This window comes from Cetorhinus maximus, chromosome 12 (assembly GCF_964194155.1).
Source record: "Cetorhinus maximus chromosome 12, sCetMax3.hap1.1, whole genome shotgun sequence".
Taxonomy (NCBI): domain Eukaryota; kingdom Metazoa; phylum Chordata; class Chondrichthyes; order Lamniformes; family Cetorhinidae; genus Cetorhinus; species Cetorhinus maximus.
Genome location: NC_135890.1, coordinates 5,596,275 through 5,623,162, shown reverse-complemented (window position 1 = coordinate 5,623,162; position 26,888 = coordinate 5,596,275). Strand labels below are relative to the sequence as shown.

The following is a 26,888-nucleotide window of genomic DNA, read 5'->3' as shown; positions in this document are numbered from 1 at the left end:
CAATTCTCTATTTATTAGCTGATAACCTTGTTACTTAGATTAAACCTTACTATTGGTAATACATCTTATCAATATTAATAAAGCTTTACCAATACTAATAAAACTTACTTATACATTAGCAATATTGATAAATCCCACCAACTCTTCCTACACCTTAGTAACTCTTTTGAGTCAAAACAATAAACTAAATTTTCCTACACCTTAGTAGTGGTAATGAACCTTACTACCAATTAACCTTACATAAATGTTACTGATTCTTATGATTGCTACTAACACTTAACACAATTATTAGTAGTGAGAAATCCTACTTTACAACAAAAAATAAGACTCAAGCGTTTATTTCCTAGTTTAGATTGGAAATACTCACCAGCCAATCACCTACTTTGAGAAGCTGATAGCTCAGCACCACCTTCTCAAGGCAATTAGAATGGGCAATAAATGCTGGCCTTGTCACATCCTATGAATAAAATAATAGATATTATTTAAATGTATTCGTCATCGTGGTGAGGTGGGTTATCAGTAGTGCCCCACTTGGTTGTAGATTTTGGGGTTGGTGAATTGGAGAAAGCGGAGGGGAGGCGACTAGGCCGCGCCGTTGCTACGGTGACGCGGCTGGTTTCCGGCCCGCCGGCCGGGGCCGTGCCCTCTGACCCGGAGGTGACGTCTGCTTGTTATGGCGGCGGGCGGAATGGAGCAGCTGAAGGCCGAGATCGCGAGAAAGCGGAAACTCCTGGAGGAGAGGGTGCAGCCGGGGGTGAGGAGGGGGGAGAGGGTGATGCCAGGGGGGAGGGGAGGGGGTGATGCCAGGGGGGAGGGGAGGGGGTGATGCCAGGGGGGAGGGGAGGGGGTGATGCCAGGGGGGAGGGGAGGGGGTGATGCCAGGGGGGAGGGGAGGGGGTGATGCCAGGGGGGAGGGGAGGGGAGGGGAGGGGAGGGGGTGGTGATGCGGGGGGGGGAGGGGAGGGGAGGGGGTGGTGATGCCAGGGGGGGAGGGGAGGGGAGGGGGTGGTGATGCCGGGGGGGGAGGGGAGGGGAGGGGAGGGGGTGGTGATGCCAGGGGGGAGGGGAGGGGGTGATGATGCCAGGGGGGAGGGGAGGGGAGAGGGGGGAGGGGAGGGGAGGGGGTGATGATGCCAGGGGGGAGGGGAGGGGAGGGGAGGGGGTGATGATGCCAGGGGGGAGGGGAGGGGAGGGGGTGATGATGCCAGGGGGGAGGGGAGGGGAGGGGGTGATGATGCCAGGGGGGAGGGGAGGGGGTGATGATGCCAGGGGGGAGGGGAGGGGGTGATGATGCCAGGGGGGAGGGGAGGGGGTGATGATGCCAGGGGGGAGGGGAGGGGAGGGGGTGATGATGCCAGGGGGGAGGGGAGGGGAGGGGGTGATGATGCCAGGGGGGAGGGGAGGGGGTGATGATGCCAGGGGGGAGGGGAGGGGAGGGGAGGGGGTGATGATGCCAGGGGGGAGGGGAGGGGAGGGGGTGATGATGCCAGGGGGGAGGGGAGGGGAGGGGGTGATGATGCCAGGGGGGAGGGGAGGGGAGGGGGTGATGATGCCAGGGGGGAGGGGAGGGGAGGGGAGGGGGTGATGATGCCAGGGGGGAGGGGAGGGGAGGGGAGGGGGTGATGATGCCAGGGGGGAGGGGAGGGGAGGGGAGGGGGTGATGATGCCAGGGGGGAGGGGAGGGGGTGATGATGCCAGGGGGGAGGGGAGGGGAGGGGGTGATGATGCCAGGGGGGAGGGGAGGGGAGGGGGTGATGATGCCAGGGGGGAGGGGAGGGGAGGGGGTGATGATGCCAGGGGGGAGGGGAGGGGAGGGGGTGATGATGCCAGGGGGGAGGGGAGGGGGTGATGATGCCAGGGGGGAGGGGAGGGGAGGGGGTGATGATGCCAGGGGGGAGGGGAGGGGAGGGGGTGATGATGCCATGGGGGAGGGTAGGGGAGGGGGTGATGATGCCAGGGGGGAGGGGAGGGGAGGGGGTGATGATGCCAGGGGGGAGGGGAGGGGAGGGGGTGATGATGCCAGGGGAGAGGTGAGGGGAGGGGGTGATGCCAGGGGAGAGGTGAGGGGAGGGGATGATGCCAGAGGGGAGGGGAGGGGGTGATGCCAGGGGGGAGGAGGAGGGGGTGATGCCAGGGGGGAGGAGGAGGGGGTGATGCCAGGGGGGAGGAGGAGGGGGTGATGCCAGGGGGGAGGAGGAGGGGGTGATGCCAGGGGGGAGGAAGGGGAGGAGGAGAGGGTGATGCCGGCGGGGAGGAGGAGAGGGTGCTGCCGGGGGGGAGGAAGGGGAGGAGGAGAGGGTGCTGCCGGGGGGGAGGAGGGGGAGGAGGAGGAGAGGGTGCTGAGGGGGTGAGGAGGGGGAGGAAGAGTGGGTGCTGAGGGGTGTGAGGAGGAGTGAGTGCTGAGGGGGGTGAGGAGGGGGAGGAGGAGTGGGTGCTGAGGGGGGGAGGAGGAGAGGGTGCTGAGGAGGGGGAGGAGGAGAGGGTGCTGAGGGGGGTGAGGAGGGGGAGGAGGAGTGAGTGCTGAGGGGGGTGAGGAGGGGGAGGAGGAGTGAGTGCTGAGGGGGGGGAGGAGGGGGAGGAGGAGTGGGTGCTGAGGGGGGGAGGAGGAGAGGGTGCTGAGCGGGGTGAGGAGGAGGAGGGGAGGAGGAGAGGGTGCTGAGGGGGTTGCTGAGGAGGGAGCAGGAGAGGGTGCTGAGGGGAGGAGGAGAGGGTGCTGAGGGGAGGAGGAGAGGGTGCTGAGGGGGGGGAGGAGGAGAGGGTGCTGAGGGGGGAGGAGGAGAGGGTGCTGAGGGGGGGAGGAGGAGAGGGTGCTGAGGGGGTGAGGAGGTGAGGGTGCTGAGGGGGTGAGGAGGGGGAGGAGGAGAGGGTGCTGCTGGGAGGGGAGGAGGAGGAGACGGGCAGGATGGTTGGGCGAGGGGAGGGGTGAGTAGGACCGAAATGGGCTGTGGCCGAACTCCTGATGTGGGAAGCGTTGATGTGGGAGCAGTGGCAGATGTTGAACCTTCGGAGTGGGGGCTGGACTGTGGAGCAGCTTCATCCGTGGGTGGGAATTTGTTTGGTTAGTGACCAAGTGACCCACGGTCTAATCCCTCCCCTGACTGGCTGCACACATGATGACATGGGGGTAAAGCTTTTGAATAAAGTTTGAGCGCAGCGATATTGGGCTGGAACCTCCCCAGTGTCAGATTTGGGAGGGTTACCCCAAAGATGCGCTGGGAATCCCTCTGGGAAGTTCCCAGGTAAGGGTTTGCGCGGCAGTTGGCCAGAAGTGAACTCCTCCCCTGGACAATTGTGCAATGCTGGGAACCATCCGGAAATGCGGTTTAAATCTCAAACTCCGGATGGTTCCGCCGGGGTTACTCCAATAGTTACCCAGAAAACATTAGAAGAATTCAAACCTCTTCTAACTTCCAAGTAACTATTGTAAAGACTCAGATTGATTCCCCCCCCACGGGGACTGCCCCCACAGCCCTGCCACCCCCCCCCCACCCAAAACATTATTCCCCACCTGCTGACCCCCCACGGGATTCCACCCACCTGCACAAGACTCCCCACCCGACATCGCCCCTCCCCCCCAACTCCAACCCCTTCCGGTCCAATCTCCCGCCTCCCCCATCCGATATTGGACCCTGTCCCCCCCATCACCTCCCAATGTCAGACCCTGTGCCCCCCCCCCCCAAAGATGTTGGATCCTGCCCCCCACCATCACCTCCCGATGTCGGACCCTGCCCTCATCCCCACCCAACCTCCAAACACCCTCAGCCTCCCAAACCCTTTTCACTTAACCGTAGGCACTTAGCTTCTCCCTGGCCTGTCATTTTCAATCGGAGCTTTAAACTGACCTGGTACACTGCAGCTAGTGCCGTTTTTAAAAAAAAAAGGGGCACGTCTTCCTTCAATTTGACGGTGCTGGACTTGGAGACAGCTGCGCTGCCTGGATCTCACCTGGCCTGTTGGAAGGTCGGGCGAGACAGGTATGGAAGAAACTTGGTGTAGATAAGTGGGCACGGAGTGGCAATCTGACACTGATTGCCACTCTGAGAAAGTTACAGACCATTGTCTATCTACTGACAGAAACTATACTTAAAGTTGCTGTAACATTTGTATTCACAGCTGTTTACGACACTTGCCATTATTTTCAGGGTGCAGTGACTAAGAAGTGGTGATAACTCATTTTTGTATTCCGACAGGAATCAAAAAAGTTCTTCAAACGTAGTGACCTTGCCAAGAAAGAAGAAGAGGCATATTTAGAAAGATGTGGTTACAAGGTACTCATTTCACATTTTAGTTTTGAGATTATTAGAGGTCAATGAGCTGATCCTACTTTCCTAAAACTGTTACAACCAAATGCATTTCACCAGTAAGATTTAACTGTGAGAATTTAACAACAAACCTTTCCTGTGAAACTTGTATCAATAGGTTGTAAATGAGGAGTCAACACCAGAGGTATGGGTAACAAGAACAAACTTTATCTTTTTGTTTTGGGCTGTAGACAAGCCATGTAGCTGAATGCATGACAGCAAATAGTGTGTGAGCCTTGTGCCTTGGCTTTTTTTAAAGTTTTGCATTGTTTTATTAGACCTGGATATCCTCTTGTTTTCTGTTAATTAAATAAAAGTGGTTAAATGTTAACTACAAAATTTGTTCTTTCGATCATTAACTGAAATAAGTATTGTAATCAGTTCGAAAACTTGTTATACCCATTTACTTCAAGTATGGCTAATTTAAGAAATATTGTATAATTTACATTGAATTACAGTAAAAAAAAAACTTATTACAGAAACCTGACTTATAAGAATGATATGGCGCATCGGCGCGTTAATCTTTCCCACACAGTAATAGGGGACAAGCTTACATCCACAGTTTTCTTGGTGTCAAGAAGAACAGGCATGTACCTCAGGGTAGGAGAAAAAGAATTGGCAAGAAAATCAATATAGCTACCCTTATACTCATACCTATGTTTGTGTTTGGTTATAAAGTGGTATTGTCAGAGTTGGAGCCTTCTATTTGTCGAATACCATGTAGGATTTTTTAAAGTGGGGGTTTAAAGGGGGAACAATTTGGCTATAAATGCATTTAATTTCATAATGGAATAACTTTATAATTTATATTCTTCAATATTATAATTTCAAGACATTTACATTAGTCTTAAAAAGTAAGTAGAGGATTAGTCACTGTTGTAAGTTTCTGCCTACAGAGCTGGTAACCAATACTAAATTAACACCAATAAAACCAGTATATCATGTTATGCATTTTTTTCTTACGTTAGTCCTGTAAAAGAGTAAAATACTGATCAATTAAGCAAAATAGCACTGAGATTCTTATGTGCATGAAATCAGTTGGAAAGCCTGTGCCTGCATCCGGAATGCAGTGTTGGTAGAAAGTACTGTTTAAACCAAGTACCGTGGTTATGGCAGATGTAGCTGTTTGCCTGCTTTAATGGTGTTATTGCAAGTCAAACTCCATTTTGTAATGTTGGTTAAGGCATGGGACTGAAGGAGGAGCAGCATGGTCAGTAAGCATGGAACGCAAGGATATTTATTGTAAATATGTATGAGCACTTGTGCCGTATTGTATTGTGGAAAATGTTTTGGAAATTGTTTTCAGAACCATTAGAGACAGGTACAAAGAATTAGTGTGTGTAAAGTACAGAAACAGGTCATTTGTCCCAACTGGTCTGTGCTAGTGTTCCACGTGAGCCTCCGTCATCTAACTATATCAGCATGTTCTTCTAATCATACTGGGCCAGTTTCTACATATTATCATTTCTTTATATAATGTAGATTATATTGTGGTCATAATCTGAAGATTCCTAACTTTCATAACATGTTTGAATTGTACAATGCTTATTTTTATTTTTTTCTTCAAAAAATTTAGCTCAGGAATTAGGATGATGAGGCTTGAGAATAGAACACTTCAAACAATTTTCATTTTATACTGTTCTATTGTAATTAAACATTTATAGGGCACACTGTTCTAATATTTCAAGTATAAACCTGTACTAAATAACTCTTATAAAAGTATAAAATCAAAACTCATCAGCTTGAACTTTACAACCTGATATATTGTAATTCTTCTTGGAAATATGAATTACAATTTGTATTATATGTTGAGATTGAACATACTGTTGAATTGCATTGCCTGTGAATGATAGCAATGTGTTTGTTCGTCTAGACAGTAGAGTTGGGTGAATGGAAAACAATACATTTGGATGTTGAAAACAAGAACATGTAGAATATAATTCTGTGATCTAAAAGTGTGTAGTAATTGCATTTAAAATTTTTAAAGTGCTTTAGTTGTAACCCATTGGCTGTAAAATGTTTTGGGATGTCCCAAAGATGTGGAGGCTCTGTTTAAATCTGGCTCCTTGTGCATCTTCCGCTTCCTTCACCCACCACTGATGGCCATGCCTTCAGCTGTCTCGGCTCCAGGCTTTGAAATTCCCTCATCGCTATCCTCCTCCTTTAAGGTGCTCCTTAAAATCTAGTACTTTGACTACACTTTTGGTCACATGTTCTCATGTCTCCTTCTTTGGCCCAGTGTCAGTTGTCATCTGATAACTCCCTTGTGAGACTCTGGTCAATATTTATCCCTCTATCAACATCATTAAAACAGATTATCCTGGTCATTGGTCCATTGGCTGCAAAAATGTTTTGGGGCATCTTGAGGTCATTACAAGTGATATATAAATGCAAGTCTTTCTTTTCCTTTTGCATCTATCTATTTCTAATTTACATGATCACAACTAAGCACTATTCCATTTGCAATCTTGCATTTTATGAAGTGTTTAATATTAATTACTTAATACCTAACATTTTATCCACGCTTGCAATTGGTGCCCTATACTGGGAGCTTATATAGCGGTCAGCTATTGCATCCAAATATTTTGTTCTGACTGCCTTATTTATCAAGATAAAAGCAAAAAACTGCAGATGCTGGAAATCCAAAACAAAAATAAAAATACCCGGAAAAACTCAGCAGGTCTGACAGCATCTGCGGAGAGGAACACAGTTCACATTTCGAGTCCGTATGACTCTTCAATAGTTCTATTGAAGAGTCATACGGACTGGAAACGTTAACTGTGTTCCTCTCCGCAGATGCTGTCAGACCTGCTGAGTTTTTCCAAGTATTTTTATTTTTGCCTTATTTATCAATATGCCTTTCATTTTGCAATTGAAACTTCATCTCCCTTTCCCATTTTCTCCCCCATAGTTATTAACTGTCATGCACCACATCCCAACTTAATTTTTGTTAAATGTGTGGGTGTGTATGTTAATGTGGTATTCCTGCTGCTCTCCTAATTAAATTCCATTCATATTTAAGTTACTTGGTTACAAATTCTCTTGATTTTTTTTTGTTCTTCCCACAGTTTAGCTAAAAGTGCATATGATGTGTAATAGTGTGTTTATTCCAAATAAAAGGCAATGTTAACAATTTATTTTGATTTATATAGATAAAATTCTAGTCTTTTTGCAGGAATCTATAACATGGCAGATGTAAGCTTTTTTAAAAAAATATTTACGCTGGAAAAAACTGATTTTCCCCAGCATTTCACAAAACAGGAAATGAGGGGACTTGGAATTTAGGATATATAGTTTCTGGTATGATGGTGTAGGTTTACAGGTTAGTTCCTGCACTAAAGCTTTAATGATGAATAATGTTAATGTACAGGTGCAACCAAAAACAAGTGAAGAAGATGCTTCTTCTTCAAACCCAGTGCTTGAACTCGAACTTGCAGAAGAGAAATTACCTATGACCCTTTCCAGGCAAGAGGTAAGGTTTAGTCTTGGTTAACACTGAACCTTGCAAATTGTGAAAATGCATAATTCACTACGAACAATACTTTTTCAAAACCTTAATGTTTAAACAAAATGTACACCCCTTCAATTCAAAAATCCAATCAGAATTGGAACCAGAATCTATGGTCTTTAACACGATACCTTTGATCCATACTGTCAAATGGTAATAGATGTGATTTCTCCTTGGCATGTTGTCAAGTTGAACTCCTGAAGAGATCAGTTTATAAAGAAGAATGCTTTATAAAGAAGAATGTGGGTTATGAAACCCTTCTTGTTCAGAGCTGAGTTTTCTGCTGATACCCGGACCACGTGCCATGTTGGCAAAGAAAGTTGCATTCATTCAGACCTCTGCAAGAGACCATTTTTAAGCTTGCTACTACTGAATGTGCAATGACAACTGCTAATTCCAACCATGCCTCCTCTAGCAACTTAGTTGAATTCTAGTTGCCCAGTGGCTTGAACAACCTGTATCTCTCCAGTTAGAGAAATACCATCCTTTGGTGCTTCAAGAGGCTGCCCAATTGTGCTACCCTCCTATAAAATCTATCTAAAACTTTATATTCCTTTGCTTTAGAACAGATAAATGGGTCCAAAATTTGCTAAAAAAAATAGAACTCATGTACAATGCACAACATTTCCAATGTGTAAATTGGTAGCAACTTGTAGCAAGGAAGAGAAATCCCATGAATTATGAACCACTACAAGTTGCTGACCCTGCCATTCGCTTCATGCAAGCATTATCTTGCCCTTAACCTCCCTGTGAGTTCCATGAAATTTCTAAATCTGCATATCACTTGCACATTAAACTCACCACAGAAAGTTAAGTCTAGTAATTAATGGTCTTTTGATGACATGATAATCGTTAATGACTGCCAATCAACCTCTCTGGCCCAGAAAGTGAATGATCAAAAGCCTGTAGGCTTATTCCTGCATGTAGTGAATTGTTATTGGAGATTTTAAAAATGTCATTTTCTTTAAAAATTCTTTCTTTTCTTTGTCCCTTTTTCCCTCATAATTTCTCTCCTAATCTATACCTGATTTGGCACTAAATTCACTCTCACGAGTTCACTCCCCCTCCTCAGTCCAGCCTCTGTTTATTTCTCAATCCTTTAAATGTCATTGGCCAAGGAGATAAACTGTTGATCCCATTGTTCACAGTAAGGCCCCAGATGCCTTGTTGCCCTCAGGATGTAGTTATCATTTTACATTTCTGACAGTTTGCAGGACAAAATGTTTTTGAGTTGATGGGAGCAGGAACAAACTTAAGGGGCCACCGATGAGTCTAATTTTCACACACTCTATGGTGTTTGGTATGGGGTTACAGTAGATGGTGCTGTTGTACTGTAACCGATAATTTTAAAACATGGCTCAAGTGCATCACCATCTGCTGCCGGAGAATAGTACTACCTCACTTATTTCAGGGGAAGTCCCGACAGGGAAGAGAAGATTCCGGAATGGTCGTGCTTGTGTTTTAAACAGAAAGCTGCTTTGCCCTTTGAGGATTATTTTGGAAGTTACAGCTTTCTTTTGGTATTGGCTTTCTTTTGTCAAGCAAATGGCTGATAAATAGAGTTTGCATAAATCTTTTACTTTCTGCTCAAGCATAAACTGTTCTTTGCGCATCGTCTGAATATGTGAACAGTTATCAGTGGGACTGTATTTCAGCGTCGAATTCTTTTGATAAAATCAAACCTTTTTGTTGTCTTTCAAGGTTATCCGAAGGCTGCGTGAAAGAGGAGAACCGATTCGATTGTTTGCTGAAACAGACTATGAAGCCTTTCAACGTCTTCGAAAAATAGAAATCTTAACTCCTGAAATTAATAAGGTGTTCTTTTTGGAATAATTTATGAAGCATTTTATATAGTGATGTCTCCTGTCACTTAGACGTAGCAGAACTGCTGACACATTCAAGCCTGCACATTTGTGGTGGAGGGACAGTTAAATTGATTCACCTGAATTAAATTCTCCGCATGGAGTTTTACAAACTCCTCTCCCCTTTTAAAAGCCCATGATCTAAATAACTAGTGAGCTCAGGAGATAGCCCAGCTGCCTTGTGTCTGTTATAGCACAAAGATCACAAGAAAGGGCAGAGTGGCAACCTGCAAGTGTTTAGTTGCTGTTGTGCAACATGTTTGTACTGAAATACACCTGTCTAAGTTATTTTAAAAAATTATGTCCATTTTCTAGTAGCAGCATAAACCACAAACTTTACTTCCATTTTACTTGTGTGTTTTTCCAGCTTTTCACTCCCTGTTTATCTTTCAGTTCCTACTTTTCAAATTGCCCTTGTTTCACAGTCTGTTTGTCTATTTTAAGCATATATTTATTTCCTTCAATTTTCCTTTCTCAGATCATTGAACTACATCAAAAGTGAAACAGCACAACTTACTGCAAGGGGGAGAGGGGGCGCTGTACACATTTTGGCATTTGTCTTTTTTAAAATGGCCTTCCTGGAATTGCATTTAAGAAAAATTTAGATAGAAGAGATAATATGAGGCCCACAAATCTTTAAAAATCGACTTGATGTCATCATCACTCCATCCAAAAGCAAAAACTGGTTATAGGAATGTAATTTGACTTTGATCTATTAAAGTAATCATCTTGTGGGTCCTGGATATCAGACCAGTGAATATCACCAGATCTTTGTCTTCTGCCTCTGATTGACCAGCTCAAGTTACATCATTAGAAGCCAATAAGCAGGTCACCCACTATATGACTTGCTGAACCAGGAACTTGACCTGGGGAATTCAACAGGGAAGGAAAGAAATGAAAAGCGAGATAAATATTCTTTTATTAGTATTGTATTTTAATCTGGGATTTTCAAAGCCGGGCTCACAGAATAAATAGCCGATGTCCGACCTCCCCCACCCCCTTTGGGTGATTGCATGATGGTTATTCTGAATGAAATTAGGAATTCTAGCTTTTGGAAAAGCTCTTGCATTTTTGTTCTTTGCGACTTTCCGCAGGGTTTGAGAAATGACTTGAAAGCTGCTATGGATAAGATAGACCAGCAGTATTTAAATGAGATTGTCGCTGGTCAGGAGCAAGGTGAAGAGGAGGGACAGAATGACCTGAAAGTTCATGAAGAAAACACAACAATCGAGGAATTGGAGGTAAGAATTAAAGTTTGCTAACCTACTCTTTAGGGTAATCCAAAGGTAAGGTGAACCAAGGCTTTAAAAAAATTTTAGCAATTGGTTTTATCCATTTAAAACAAAGTGGTTATACAGATAGAGATAATTACAGCCTTAATTAGAAGTAAAAATTAAAGCTCCCTGGCTGAACACTTCTGCTTTGGGATACTGGGGTTAATTCTCTGTGGAGGTCCTTCTTTGCATTCTTCAGATCTGTCTCGTGGACTGCCTCCTCGATCATTCTGAAATTACTGACATACTTTGGTGTAAAAAAAAAAGCTGTTGGTATTTTTCTTCCCTCCCTCTCTTTTTTCCATTGTTCAAACTGGCTGATGCTACAGACACTGCATCTGATGTTTCCGATAGATTTTCACAGACTTTCAGGCCTAGCTAAGCAACTGTTTTATCTTTAATCTTAGTGCACTTTTGGGTTCATAAGAGCTATCTCAGTTAGCCTTCTACACAGTCTGAAAGAATGGCAATAATACCTTTTGGACCTGGTCAAGCTTCACAGTATGTCATCTTGAACAGTGAAGGTTAATATTTCTGAGTTCTGTGATGTCTTGTTGATATTTTTAACCACATTCTCCCTTTGGGCAATCCAGGGTTTCTAGCCATTCTTTTAGTTTTCTTTAAGACAACTGTTACTTAGCAATGTTGCTTGTTTTTGAGCTGTTGGTAACTAGTAACGATAAATTGAAAGTTAAAATGTCCTTTCTGGTGAGAAATTTTGTTTTGTTGCAAAGTAGTTGAAATTTATTATGTTCTGGGTTTCAAAGAAGCCATATTGGACTTGAAATGTTAGCTCTATTTCTCTCTCCACAGATGCTGCCAGACCTGCTGAGTTTTTCCAGCATTTTCTGATTTTGTTTCAGATTTCCAGCGTCCCATAGTATTTTGCTTTACTGCATGGTGATCTCATGCTTTTGTGGTTTGAGATTATCACTTGTATTCATTAATCTGAAAAAGGCCTAAACAGCCTGTCTTTGGGGAAGATACACAGATCACCTGAGTTACTGAAGCCATAGAAAAGAATTAAAGAAGACACCTTGAGTTAACCGAGGGAGCTTCATAGTGTTGGTTCCAAAATGGGGGGAACAACATGTTGGAAATACAAAACACATCAGTCAGCACCTGAAAGGCAAAAACAGAAATACCAAAAATCTGAAATAAAACCAGCACACTGAAAATCTATAGCATCTCAGTAGCATCTGACAGGCTAGTATTTGAATGAGGTGCTTCACATTCTGATGAAATGTTGAATATATAACATTCATCTGTCTTCAGAACCTGTCTGACCTGTATTTTTCTAGCATTTTCTTTCTTTGTACAATGCAAGTAGATTTATGTACCAAATAATACATTTTAAAGAATACCTTAAAAGACATTGACAAAAAAAAACACATGGCATTTTCATAAGATCTAAATAATTGCAGATGAGATCGTGTTATCAGGTGTTAGGAACTAGAGAGAGTTTTAAGATTTGTGTATTAGGAATAAGCCATAGCTTTAAGTTTGTTTAATTTCTATTTTTTCGATTTGTGGATTAAAAGGGGGAACATGGGCCGAGTTTCATTTAGAGTTTTCTCTGTGAGATGGAGCCAGCAGGTCTGGAGCTGTTTGTGTACCTGTATTTCAATGAGGTTTTATGACGCTTGAAGTGGTTTAGGGAAGTTAAAACAAAGTAGCAACGACTGCTGTTGCCAAGCAACAGGGGGCCCACATAGACAGGAAAAAACAGAAAAGCAGTTTGATTTTAGTTGGTAGGAGCATTCCACAGAAACTGCTGGAGAGGCAGGAAGGGAGCTGCAGGGAGCAGATCCCAAAGGAAAAAAATAAGTCCCAAAAACCAGGGAGTTGGGCAGAAGATGGCCCCAGGAAGACCGTGAAGTCAGGGGAAAAGAACAAGAATCTGAACCAGTCCTTTTCAGTGGAAGTGAAAGCAAGGAGCTGAGGGAAAGGCTCCAAATTAAAGAGAGAAAGCTGGAGGAAGCAGACTTAAAGCAAAATAGGCTTGCAAGGAGACAGCCAAAGGTGGGTGACTCCTTACTACAAGCCTGTGAAGCAGTGGTGTTCAGTTGGTATGGCTGAGTAGCAGAGAGAGAGTGTGTGGAAGGCAAAGCCTGAATGCATGTGGTGATCCAGGGGAGAGGAACATCAGAAGCAAGAGTCGAAACCCTGGAGGTGGATGCTTGTTGAAGATGTCCAAGTGAAAGCATAGCTTGGGAGAAAATTCCAAGGCGAGTTCTTCGAGAGTGGAGATGGGAAACCCTTGTTTGAAAGTGGGAATTCAGTGAGACTGGTTGGCTCATGATGTGACAAGTGTCAGGGGGGAGTTGAAGAGAAATCCTTGGCATCTGCTTTGGGTGTCACCTGTCACTTGGTTTCAGAGTGTGCTGTGTCCAATCATAAGTCACCTATTGGCCTACATGGACTGTACATATACTGTGAACATTGGAGTATAAGATAAATTTTGTAATTTGTGTTATCCTTACAAACCTGTATATATTTGTAAAGGTATAGTTGTGGGTGAAGGTGTAGTGCAACATAGTTCATTTTTTCTTGTTTAATAAATGTTTTATTCTCTTAAAAGTTCATCAGTGGACTCTGGGACTTTGTTCAGTAGCTACCCTCCATGCTTCTAAACAAAAAATAATGGTTAGGATCTATCAAACCAGGTTCCACCCTGGGATCTGACTTATCTAATAATAACATCAGCTGGGATCATAACACAGGATATGCTGCAAAAACTGATGTGAGCAATAGTGACTGGTACAGTTAGAGGGACAAAAATATTAAACGTGCTATCACAGCGGAGGGAGATTGGCAATCATTGGTCTGAGAAAGCCCTGGTTCCTTTCAGTGCTGTAAACTAAAAGTTTTAGTTTTTAAAAACCGCTGAGCAGCAAATGGAACTTTTCCTAATTTTGACACTACCCTGCTTGTGGTAAAGAATCCTTGAGTATTAACAGCTGCAGAACCTCAATTCCGGAGCTAATGGCTTGTCTGTGATAGTGTGGATCAGCTGTTCACCTCTCCTGGTGAGAATAACCATGGTCAGGATTTGTTCGCTCATTGGCAGCTTCCATAATACTCCCCAGTCTAAGTCTCGCACCGGCATCTTCAAAGATGTTGATTTGTGCAGCAGACCTGCAAAAACTTTCTCGATGTGCTTTGCAGTCTTTTTTGCCTCTCGCACCAGCTGTACAATGTCACATGACTAGCAACCTAAAAAGTACTTTTAAAAAGATAGCCAATATAATTTCAGTCATAATGTCACAGCAGCTACAAATAAATTGTTTTGTCTTTTGTGTTAACTGCTGTTAATTGGTTATTCACAATGCTCCCACGAATTGCAACTAACAGTTTACTTCTAATGCAGGCCTTGGGCGAGTCCTTGGGACAGGGTGATGACTATAAAGACATGGATACAATAACCAAAGTTCTAAGGGTAAGGCAGCAAATATTGGTATTATTTTTAAAGAATGCTTCTATGTGACAGAATGGTGCAGTGAACTACACACATTTAACAAGTTGGTCCAGAAGGTGAACTAGCCAGATCGGTTAGGATGAAACCAACCCCTTCCTGGTGGAAGTAAGCATCCTATGTGATGTACTTGGACAGTCATAATCCAATTCCTATTGGATGTGAGCCTAAAGCACAAGACTGCCCAAGTGCCTGCTATTGTGGAATTAAATTGACAGTCCCACTTGCAAAGACCACACAATAGCTGGGTTGGAAAACAAACATTTCACACTTGTGGAGTTGAAGGCATTCTTTAGACACGTGTTACAAGGGGGAATAGAGGGAAATTTAATCTGCATCTAGCATGCTGAACTAGACTGCTTGATGCCGTCAGTGGGTGTTTGAAATGCAGTGTGTTCCATTCCTGAGCACCTTGCCTTGATGAACATAAATTTTTTTTTCAAAAAGTGTATGTTCACTTACCCCACCCCCCAAACTAGAATTATTGTTCTGAAGAATTTTACGTAGTTTACTATATCCCCAAATATTTGCACCTATGTAAATTTGCACAGTGTAATTATACTCTCTCCTTCTCCTCCTCCCCCCCCCCCCCCCAAAACCCCCAGTGACAGCACTGTAACCCTCTTTGGTGAAGCTCAAGGCAAAAGCTTGTCTCTGGTGGTACATATCATCTGCGTTGGTGAGAAGGTGTACCTAATAGCCACGCTCAGGTTTTGTGCACTGTGACCAGGAGAGAAACCCTCTATATTTAGCATATGATGGACCTATCATTGACAGCCTGAGAGAATCTTCTATGTTGCCCCCCTTTATAAAGCCCACCACTGACATTGTCAAAGGTAATTTGGGGAGGGTATGTTTCACCATCTGATATGGTTGTCAGTCATAATAGGCCTAATTGGCACTGAAATTGTCTGATAAGCTTTCTGACCAAAGGTTCATCTTTGCAGAATAGTTAGATTCTTTGGTACAATGGAAAGCTGCCTTCCCCTCCTACTGTTCCAGCAATCTCAAGTAATCATTGCTATCTTCTCACAAGCCAGTATTCACCTTTAACATCTGGATGAACTTTGCTACTGTTACAAGTTTTGGATAAATCTTCTGTGTGCCTCAGATAAATAAGCAAAGTTGGCCACAACTATAAGCAGTCTCAGCATCATGTGTTCACGAATGTGATTGTACTGTGCATTATCGCATTATACAATAGCTTAATCCAGGGATGTAGGAGCCAGTACCCCTTTGTTGCCTGTACTTTAATGTTGTCCTTCACTTGTGCTTTCATGTGCTCTTTTCCCGGCTTTCAGAAGGCAGACTAACAAAGGCATTAGTGGCATGAGGCTAGAAACAATTCTTTAAGCTACTTTATTTTACTGACAGCAAGTGAAGTTATGGGATAACAGTTGTAGTCAAATCTCACGTTGATCTAATTAACCACCTTCCTTAATGAGAAAAATAGTAATACATTCTCCATGATAATCTCCGTCAGCAATCTTGCTTAACTTGATTAGCATTTGATCTCAACAGGCTCAGGAGGTGAGGAGAATGTGAACGGGTTTCCCCTTGCTAGACCAAGTTCCATTCTCAGACCTAACCAGCTCAATGACTTGATTTTGGCAGCACCTTCTTTTCTATACAGCTTTCTAACTATGAAAACTGACCTCCTGCATCTGAGCTTTATGCCTCTAGCTAAGGCATGCCTCTTTAAAATCCGATGGCCATACCACCAGAGCTTTCTCTTTTACTTTTAGTGCGTTCGCTTGAAGTGGAAGGATGGTCCGCCTGACTCCTTTCCCATTAGGAATTCACCAATTAGCATTCGAATTAATCCGATTGTCCCATTCCACAAGAATATGTTCTTAGTAGACATTTCATGCTGGGCTCTTGTAAATTGTTTCATCCCCACTCTACTAGGTGGGGATGTTAGTTTTAGAATCATAGAATAGTGACAGCGCAGAAGGTGGCCATTTGGCCTATCGTGTCCGTGCTGGCCCCCTACTCAGACCATCTTAAATGAATTAACGACTTACACTGATCATTGTGGAAAAGAGAGATGTTCATTTATATAGTGCTTTTCATTGCCACTAACATTTCAAAGTGCTTTGCAACCAGTAAAATATTTTTGAAGTGTAGTCACTGTTGTCATGTAGAAAACAGATCAGCCAATTTGCGCACAGCAAGCTCCCACAAAAAGCTGTGCTTTAGAAACAGAAGTCCGTGGCTTTTCTAGCACTCTGCAAATTTGCTTTGTTTTAAATAATAACTCATTCCTAAAATATTATGAAGATTTTTTTTTAATGAGCTTTTATGATTTGAAACAAGACAGCTCTCAACAGACATTTTTGTAACAATATTAAGGAATTTGGATAAATGATGTGAAATTGGGATTAAAAAGTAAATGCTGTTTTTAAAACAAAGATTGAACAGGTTTGATGGGCTAGCCTAGCCACCGATTTCCAATAGGGGAAAATAATTTGGTGTGTAAAGCTCCCTGAGACATTTCATTGTGATAAACAGTATATAAATGTAACTGTGGTTTCATGTGTGCTTTCAGTAATGCAATTATAAAATAAAATAGAATTGGAGACCATTTGCATTTTAATAATAAGAGAAACCCTGAACTGCATTTGAAATATTTCAAGTCCCTATTCAGAGGTGAAGCAAAGATTTTTAAGCAAGCCTTTTGAATATTTTTTGCTGAATCCAAGAAAAATTGCTTTACATATGAGAGTTTCTCATAAATCTTCAATCCTTAAATACTGTTTTTTGATCTTCTAATCTTTTCAAGCATAGAACCTGACTTGTGAAACCTGATGCGATTGCACCTCCCTCTGACCTACTATCTGTTTAGGTTTCCTAATACTTGGCGAAAAAATGGTATTTTTGTCTCAGTTGGGCATCGTATATTCCACACTTTGGTTTATAGATTTGAAATCTTCCAATACTTGAAGATAAAATCATAAATTATTTTAACCTAACTTCTTCCATAAGGCTCTGTAACATATTTTTATTATTTCCCTTCCATAGTTTCTTCTTGATGTTTGGGCAAAAGACCTGAATGCCAGGGAGGATTATTTAAAGTGCAGTGTACAGGGTAAACTTGCTGGAGCCACCCACAAGCAGACAGAATCCTACTTAAAACCCCTCTTCAGGAAACTTCGGAAAAAGGTAAAGGTTTTGAAGCTGCCTGAGTCACTTTCACTTTGTTTTATACTTGGGTTATCTGCTGGTTCTGTGCACCATGATTTTTTAAAAATTCATTGATGGGATTTGGGCGTCACTGGCTAGGCCAGTATTTATTACCCATCCCTAACTGCCCTTGTTCAGAGGGCATTTAAGAGTCAGCCACATTGCTGTGGGTCTGGAGTCACATGTAGGCCAGACCAGGTAAGGACAGTAGATTTCCTTCCCTAAAGGACATTAATGAACCAGGTGGGTTTTTACAACAATTGACAATGGCTCCATGATCATCATTAGACTTTTAAGTCCAGATTTTTAAAAATTGAATTCAAATTCCACCATCTGCCATGGTGGGATTCGAACTCTGGATTACTAGTCCAGCTACCACACCACGACGCCATCACCTCCCCTCCCCTGGCACACAGAAAAGGAAAGACTTTTGGTAGCAGTCCATGCAGATTGATTTATTGCCGCGATAACCAAGAGCAGCCCATGTCTAAGTGCAGCAAGACTTGGACAATATCCAGGTTTGGTGGCAAGTAACTTTCATGCCACATAAGTGCCAGGCAATAACCATCTCCAACAAGACAGAATTTAACCATTGCCCCTTGATCTGCATTGCCATCGCTGAATCCCCCACTATCAACATCCTGGGTGTTAGCAGTGACCAGAAACTGAATTAGACTAGCTCTATAAATACTGTGGCTACAAGAGCAGGTCAGAGGCTAGGAACCCTGCGACGAGTAACTCACTTCCTAACTCCCCAAAGCCTGTCCACAAGCCAGGAATCTGATGGAATACTCTCCACTTGCCTGGATGAGTGCAGCTCCAACAACAACACAAGAAGCTCTACACCATCCAGGACAAAGCAGCCCGCTTGATTGGCGCCCCATCCACAAACATTCACTCCCCCCACCACCGATGCACAGTAGCAGCAGTGTGTACCATCTACAAGATGCACTGCAGGAACTCACCAAGGCTCCTTAGGCAGCACCTTCCAAACCCATGACCACTACCACCTAGAAGGACCAGGGCAGCAGACACATGGGAACATCACCATTTGAAAGTTCCCCTCCAAGTCATTCACCATTCTGACTTGGAAATATATCACCGTTCCTTTGCTGTGCTGGGTCAAAATCTTGGAACTCCCTCCCTAACAGTACTGTGAGTGTACCGACACCACGTGGACTGCAGCGGTTCAAGAAGGCATCTCCCCACCACCTTCTCAAGGGCAATTAGGGATGGACAATAAATGCTGGCCTAGCCATCAACATTCATATCCAATGAATGAATTAAAAAAATCATTTGGAATTAAGTGGTACATTTCCTGCTGGAAATAAATATTTAAACACCCCCAACTTTGGAGATGTGAATGTATTTAACTTAAATTTAATGTAAAATTGTTAATGCTCCATGCGCAAATTGGCTTTTGATTGTGACAATTGTAAATAATTACTTATTCTCTGTGATTAATGTCCTTGATATGTTTTGTAATAACAGTCCATAGACTACTGATGATCGTATGATTTGATTGGTAGTATGAGACTTAGATTAGTGTTGCCATTAATTTGCTATAATTTCACTAGATACAATACATTGGCAAATAAGTTGAAATAAAATTATTTTTTTTTTCCCTCAGACTTTGTCTCAGGACATCAAAGAGTCCATAACTGATATTATCAAATTCATGTTACAAAGAGAATATGTTAAGGTAAATACTGATATTAAACACTAATCATCATATTTAGTGTTGAAGATACTTTAAAAATCAGTCATGTTTTTGCTGTCTGAAAAATGTAGGCTTCATTGAATATACTGAACTTTTGCTAACAAAATTACATTTAAAGTGGATTTATATCTGAAGTTGGAGCCCAAGGGAGCAATGCTTGGATGGAGATCCATAACCTTCATGTGCTACCCTACTGTATACCACATATAATTTCTGCTACAGATAAAAACCAAGGTTGTTTCTGATCCCCTGCAAAGCACATCTTCCTTGTCCCTAATAATTTCCCTCCTCTTTTCTCTTCATTTCTCACTCTTCCTCCTCCTCCTCTTCATTTCCCTTTCTTTGTGCCAGCCATTTCAACCTCTTACCATTTTAACTTTGTCCACTTATTTTCCCCAACCCAATGTTGATCCTCTCTAAGTCACTCTGCTACTTGAATTGAATCTGGTCTCTGCATACCGTAGGCAGGAATTCCTGTTTTCTCAAATATATACACCTACAATGGCTAACAACTTGATAAAAACAAAAAACTACTGCGGATGCTGGAAATCCAAAACAAAAACAGAATTACCTGGAAAAACTCAGCAGGTCTGGCAGCATCGGTGGAGAAGAAAAGAGTTGACGTTTCGAGTCCAATGACCCTTCAACAGAACAGCTTGAATTACTTTAAGCTAGCAGCACTCTGTTAGGAGTGGCAAGAGCAGAAGGGCTTGGGCATTCTGATTCTTGTCTGCAAAGGCAGATAGTACACAATCTTGAAATAGTCTAGACTGCACAAGATAAAACACAATTAGGTGCAAAGTTTAATACTTCAGCTCCCAGAGTTGGAGTGTCAGTGGAACCTTTTTTTAAACAAAATTCCACTGAGGGCAATAAAATTGGCTCATGCAAATGCAATCCATCAATCTAAATAATTGGATAAGCTAGATTAAATTGTCAAAATACCTTATTTCTTATGTATTTATAGTACAAAACACATACAGATCTTATACATGTGACATTTACAGTGGTCTAAATGATGTATTATACAAGTGATATTTGCAATAACTTTCCCTCTGCCTCCTACAAGAATATTTTGGCTAATTGGAACCATGGTTATATCATGTACTAAAATATCTCTATTTTGTCATTAATACGCTAATCATCTAAAGTTTATTTACACAATTGTGATGTGATTGAAACTGATCAGAGGTGGTCAAATACTGATACTTCGATGTGAGTAGTCCTTTAAGTTCAATCTCATGAACACGTTAAAAGCCCTTTAGCTCCTTATTCACTGCAGGTCTAGATAATCTATGAACCTTAAAAGAGGAAATATGCAGGGACTATTTTTCTGCACCACTTGAAAAGCCAAATTGCAGGACTTCTGATTCATTAAGAAAATAAAGTATATCAATAACTGATTAATTCTTCAAGCAATAATTGCATCATCACAAGCAGGTCCTAGAAAGAATTCAGTGGCAGGCAGGTCAATGGTGTATTATCTCTGCTGTTGGGAAGATCAAATCAGTAATTCCATCAGGAAGAATGGGCTGTGATGTTGCCAACCCACCTCTATTCTGTAAAGAATAAAAATCGTCTTGGTTTTAAAAACTGAGCTCCTTGATGCAATTTCTCATACAACCTACACTGGGGAAACCAGTGGTGATCATGACTGGTTAAGCTGGTAGGAAGGGATAAGTCTCTAGAAAACCTTGCTTGTCACATTCGGTGAGTTGCGTTCACCCAATAATGTATTGTAACTTTTTTTGGGAAGCTACAGAGAAGCACTCCATCTCTTACCCCATGTCCAATCCAAAACCATGCAATCTAATGGATTTGGCAGTTTCTGTCCTCAACAAACTTTGTGATATGCAGTTGAGCTATTGTCTTTCTACGGGATCTGTCATAGATTATGCTGTAGGTGAAGTTTATTAAGGAAAACTGACAGGAGCATGTAGCAAGCCACACAACATAATTGCATCAACCCAAAAATATTAACATGCCAGCTATGAAGTTTCACTCTCTATAGAAACACTGTCCCAGGCAATGCTGCGAGCTGGAATTCTGTCTCTTGCACACACAACCCTGAAGCACAGAACTAATTGTCACTGTTGAACCAGAGTTAGTACAGCAGCACTTTGCATCGCTTGACCATTTAACCTTTACTGAATACATGAGAGCTTTTGTTTTATTTGAAAAAGTTAATGGACAGTTAACTGGATAACTCTTGCATTACGTTACTGAAATCAGCAAGATTGTTCAGTATCAATTTTATATAAAGTAGCTGTCTTTTCCATAGGCAAATGACGCTTACCTTCAGATGGCCATTGGCAATGCTCCATGGCCTATTGGAGTGACCATGGTTGGTATCCATGCACGTACAGGTCGTGAAAAGATCTTTTCTAAACATGTGGCACATGTTTTGAACGATGAAACACAGCGGAAATACATTCAGGTTTGTCTGTTAAATCCTGAATTGAAAGTTTTATACTGAGCTGTAAAAGGTACTTTGTAACCTTTAGGCTTTTATTATGCCATCGCGATTTAGGCTTCCTCCACACGTTTTATTTTCCTCTTGTGTATATGGCCTTTGGGAAGGAAAAATGTTGGTTAGTTTCGCCTGTAGGCACAACACACTTAAGGTGCGCAATGTCTGCTGGGTGTCAATAGAGGAAAATCAACTTTTTATAAATTCATGCTGATTTAGGAGATCAGCTATCGTAGTATGTGTTGCACCCAGTGGCACTCCAAAGTGTCGTACTTATTATAGATGCAAAACACCCTTTTTTTAAAAAAGCAGGCAGATATTTCATGATGGGGATTTCTTGACCGGAGCTGGTAATTGGCTCAATTGCCTTCAGATTGGCCCCAGCAATTTATAAGCAGCCACAATTATTTTGATTTGGCTATGGAGAGAATTTAGCAGTGATTTTGGAGGGACATGCCAGGTTAGCTCAATAATTTCACTCTTTACAACTTAACCTCCTTGTGAGCAACAGCATCAGAGATCAGCTAATGTTACTTTAAAGAAACCGATACACTATGAAAACAATGATAAGCAGCAAATCTAATATTTCACATAGCATTTGACAGCCTATGATGGAATTAAGTGGAAAGAAATATCGAACATTTAGCTTAATTTTGGGGTATTCAGTTTAATTATGAACAGCTTGTGCAAAGTAGAAGCACATTGTCGGGAACAATTGCTTAGCAATTACAAGTACAATAAGTCCATTGAAAGACCTTATTACAGATTGTTGAAGGGGCACCAGATTACGATTTTCATGTCTGAAATGAACACTTACCTCAAACTGCATTCATATTTGAGTATTGAATCTCCCCGATGCTATACTTTGCAAAGACATTTATTAAGTAAGCTTAAAGCATTGGGTGTTATAAATTGGAATGTGAATTATTTAATAAAGAAGTACATACCACCTTTTTTTAAAATTGTAAAACATCTCCAAACTCTTCTTTAAGAACTTAAACCTTTTCATTCAAGACAACACTTAGTCCTTCAGAATACATTCATTTACCAAAAGCCATTGCTCCAATTTATTTTTCCTCATTGCTGTTCTTCTAGGGGTTGAAGAGGTTGATGACCATCTGCCAAAAGCATTTTTCAACAGACCCGTCAAAGTGTGTTGAATACAATGCACTCTAACCAGCTAGCTTTTGAATGGAACATTTTCTATATTATTCCTGGACAGGACTGTAAGAATCAGACCTATCGGGAACTGTAAAGAAGAATATGTGTGTCTGTGCAAGTATTTTACACATCAATGAGATTTTCTTCTTCAGAAAAGCACCAAGCACTAAAGCTGCATGACCCCCACAGTTGTGTTTGTTTAGTATTAAATAACTTATAAGCATCTGCATCCAATTGCCTTTAATTACTCTTCTGGTAATTCAAACCCATTTTTTGAGAATTAAGTCTTGCGAACAGAACTATGCTGACACAGTCTTTTGGAAAATACTTTGAATTCAGGATTATATTTACATAACACTTTTTTTTAGAAAAAGATATATAGTTATTAAATATTTTCCATCGTTGCTCTGTTGGTTTTGACTGAATCACCTGTAAATTATTGAAATCCGAGATGTGAGCTAAATGTTGTTTCAGCTATTTCTCATTCTAATGCTTTCAGGCCACGAGTCCCTGGAAATTGCATCATGTGTTTTGCCCAGATACTTGTCATTCTCATGTGACCAGCAAACGGTTACATTTTCTTTGGCAGTTGAAGCCACTATCGACCCGCAGTCACTGTGCATCAGTGTTGTCTGCTAGTCCATGTTACAGTGAAATAGATTTTGATGCAGACTGCCCACTTTCTAAGTGTAAATTGGCATTTTGAAAATGCTTAAAAGTTGCTGGTATTCCAAATTATCCTGAATGTCTATCCTGGATGCTATAATGTAAATCTTTTTGTTCTTTCCATTTACAAAACTTTTCTTCCCCTTTTATGTTGCTGAACTATTTTGTTGGCAGTTCCAGAGCAGTTTTGGTTTTGTAAAAATACTGGTGTAAATGGATCTGAATGAAACCTGGTGCTGTAAATATTCTCTAAAATATCTGCTTCTGATGTCTCATGTGAGCACTGTATATAGCTGAAATTTTTTGACTTGTGATAAAGGCTCTTGTTATTTTTTGGCTCTTTCTCTCCTGGGTTTCACATCACTTGCTGGCATGAAGGAGTGAGCAGCTGACCTCCAGCAGCCCTGCACTGATCCTATTGCTACATATGTAGAAGAGTAATCTTCAGCAACAGTTTTAATATATTTCTATTAATAACCACATTTCTCTTCCTTTCCTCCGTTTTTACTTTTGGAAGGCATGTCTGGTAAATTATTCAGTACCTCATCTAATAGCACAGCTGATAGTGGGTGCTCCACATTAATATAGTATGTGTTGGAACATATAATGCACACCACCTCTGAGGAAATGTTCGTTCAAGCTGGCTCAATCACACAAGGCCAAGCAGTTTCCTCCCCAGAATCTTGTGCTGTTTTAGACAGAGGGGGAGAAAACAGCCAACTATCTATTATCTGCTTGTTGGATAATACTGGATGAGCTTCTGCTCTGCAATGAAATTTAACTACAACCAAAATTAATAAACCAAACATAATTTGTATGCAGATCTTTTGACTCATGAAATATCCTGAGTATGGGTGAAATTTTGGTGGATAAATTCGTACAATGCATTAAGCATTTCTGTAGACACCCTTAGGATGTCTCAAAGGCCTTCACAGCTAATGAATTGTTTTTTGAGGTATAGTCATTGTTTTGTAGGTACACACTGCAACAAATTTGCACATGTAAGGTTCCACAAATAGAAAAATGAATTGCCATTTAATGTTGTTTGTGGTGGTGCTGAATGAGGGCTAAAGGTTGGCCAACACAACTCCTTTCCTCTTCTGCCAATGTTGCAGGCAAGGCATGGGTTGAAAGGCAGCACTCCAACAATGCATTACTGAAGTATCAGCTCAGATCATGTGTTCCGCTCCCTGGAGTGAGGATTGAACTGCCAACCTCTTCTGGCTCAGAAGCAAGAGTACTCTTACAGGGTTGGGCTAGCATTAATGGAAGCAAATCTGAGTGGAAATTTTATGGCTTGTGTCCATAGCCATCATTTCACTGGTATACCAGGAACTCTAACCATGCACCACAACAAATTCCACCTAGAAATGGGGGAGGTGATGGTGTGGTATTGTCACTGGACTAGTAACCCAGAGACCCAGGGTAAGGCTCTGGGAACCTGGGTTCAAATCCCACCACAGCAGATGGCGGATTTGAATTCAATAAAAATCTGGAATTAAAAGTCCAATGATGACCATGAAACTATTGTCGATTGTCGTAAAAACCCATTTGGTTGTTTTTAACATTGGACCTCATAAACCGGGGTTTGGGAATCACACCAAGGCCCATTTCAACAAGGGAAAAGGATACTAAGGGAAACAAGTTAAATTAGACATTTGAACTACAGCTGTCATGGGCTGAAGAGGGGAACACTAATAGTGGGCAGAGTTTTGATATTGGCGTGCGGGGGCAGGCTTGACACACCGACGCGTAAAATGGTACACGATGACCTTGGGCGTGCATCCTGATGTCACCGCGCGCCATCGTAATATTTTGGTGAGCAGGTGCGCTATCAGTTCTGAGGTGCGCCCGTCATTAATTAACAGGCCACTTAAGGCCCTTGAGGCAGTAATACACCGCGATTTTTCAGAGACCGTGCGATTTTCAGAGCATCACATGGGCAGCTGGTAGGCCACATTTTTAAAAACCTCAACCACAGGCAGGATAAGAGGGCTGAGTGGGCTTGCGAATGCGAGTTGTTGGGCATTTACTTTAGAAACTTACTGCTACTTGCTTGTGTGAACAGGAGAACTTCAAATATCTTCAGAGCTGCTTTTACAGGAATAACAGGCTTCAGGTCAGGACTCTGGTGTAATCGTCATTCTTGGGGCCTTGCAGGTTTCAGGCAGCCGTCCCATAGCCTGGGAATGGGGGTTGTGCTCTCCACTGGAGGCACCTCCTCTGAGGAGGAAGAGAGAGCCAGAAGGGGGAGGAGGCCAGGAGTCCATATTCAACCTCCAGGAGAGCTACCTTTGGGAGAATAAGGGCAGGGCCAACAAGAAGTGCAATGTGGACAGGGCCACAGAAGATGCCATTATCCTGTGCCAGGGTTTATAGGTGGCGATGTAGCTACCTCAATATGTCTGAGGTGCAGTGCCGAAGGAGGCTCCGTCTCTCAAGGGAGACAATGACCTCCATCTGTCAGACGATTGGCCCTGAGGTCAGCTCTGACTGTGTGGGTGGACACCCCTTGCCAGTGGTGCTGAAGGTCACGGCTGCCCTCAACTTCTATGCCTCCGGCTCTTTCCAGGGCTTGGTGGGTGATCTTTGTGGAGTCTCCCAGCAGCTGTCCACAGTTGTGTCAAGCTGTTGACAGACGCGCTGTTCAGGCGCGCATTGACTTTCGTTCACTACTTCTTGGACGAAGCCAGCCAGGCGGAACGAGCCAGAGGCTTCGCAGCAATTGTTGGGCTCCCCTGCGCCCAGGGTGCAATTGACTGCACACGTGGCCATCAAGGCGCCAGAGCGGGTGAGCCTGGTGCCTTCATCAACAGGAAGAGATTCCACTCCATGAGCATGCAGAAATTGTGTGACCATAGGATGCAAATTCTGCAAGTCTGTGCAAGGTACCCCCAGGCAGCTCCCATGGTGCCTACATCCTGAGACATTCCCAGGTGCCGAGGTTCTTCAGTGCTCCAGCCTGGCTGGATGGATGGCTGCTGGGTGACAAGGGCTATCCCCTCAAAAGGTGGCTCATGAAGCCTCTCTGCTATCGAAGAACAGAGCCTGACCGCAGTACAACAGGAGTCACGCCTCCACGAGGGCCATGGTAGAGAGAACCATCGGTCTTCTCAAGATGCGCTTCCGATGCCTGGACTATTCATGGGGCGCACTCCAATAACCCCCAGATCGTGTGTCACTGATAGTGGTTGCATGCTGCGCTCTACACAATCTGGTGCTGGAAAGGGGCGATGCTGTGGAGATAGACGATGTAGACGCAGATGCT

General features: G+C 42.8%; 2 protein-coding genes across 5 annotated transcripts in view; one reads left to right on the top strand and one right to left on the bottom strand.

Moving 5' to 3' along the window:
* Nucleotides 1-615, bottom strand: part of bend7 (BEN domain containing 7) — a 50,091-nt gene extending 49,476 nt beyond the window's left edge. For both annotated transcript variants that reach the window (XM_078552942.1, XM_078552945.1), the window contains exon 1: nt 368-615. The gene's annotated coding sequence lies outside the window, so the exon portion shown is untranslated. The remainder of the gene's footprint in view (nt 1-367) is intronic.
* Nucleotides 616-619: 4 nt separating this feature from the next.
* Nucleotides 620-23,952, top strand: prpf18 (PRP18 pre-mRNA processing factor 18 homolog (yeast)). 3 transcript variants are annotated; one of them, XM_078552948.1, is made up of 10 exons: nt 621-754; nt 4,191-4,268; nt 7,672-7,773; nt 9,511-9,624; nt 10,766-10,912; nt 14,316-14,384; nt 17,442-17,582; nt 19,234-19,305; nt 21,605-21,760; nt 22,889-23,952. In XM_078552948.1, exons 1-10 carry the CDS (start codon nt 674-676, stop codon nt 22,967-22,969), a joined length of 1,041 nt encoding a protein of 346 aa, XP_078409074.1. In that variant the 5' UTR covers nt 621-673; the 3' UTR covers nt 22,970-23,952. The 3 variants fall into 3 exon arrangements, with proteins under 3 accessions (XP_078409075.1, XP_078409074.1, XP_078409076.1); XM_078552950.1 differs by lacking the exon at nt 621-754 and adding an exon at nt 2,295-2,311 and having other exon boundaries at nt 4,192-4,268; XM_078552949.1 differs by lacking the exon at nt 14,316-14,384 and having other exon boundaries at nt 620-754.
* The last annotated feature ends 2,936 nt before the right edge of the window (nt 23,953-26,888 follow it).

Coding starts and splice junctions, on each gene's coding strand:
- prpf18 (XM_078552948.1), top strand. CDS start 674: ATGGCGGCGGGCGGAATGGAGCAGCTGAAGGCCGAGATCGCGAGAAAG. Junction 14,385..17,441: donor CAATAACCAAAGTTCTAAGG/GTAAGGCAGCAA, acceptor TCCCTTCCATAG/TTTCTTCTTGATGTTTGGGC. Junction 17,583..19,233: donor TCAGGAAACTTCGGAAAAAG/GTAAAGGTTTTG, acceptor TTTTTCCCTCAG/ACTTTGTCTCAGGACATCAA.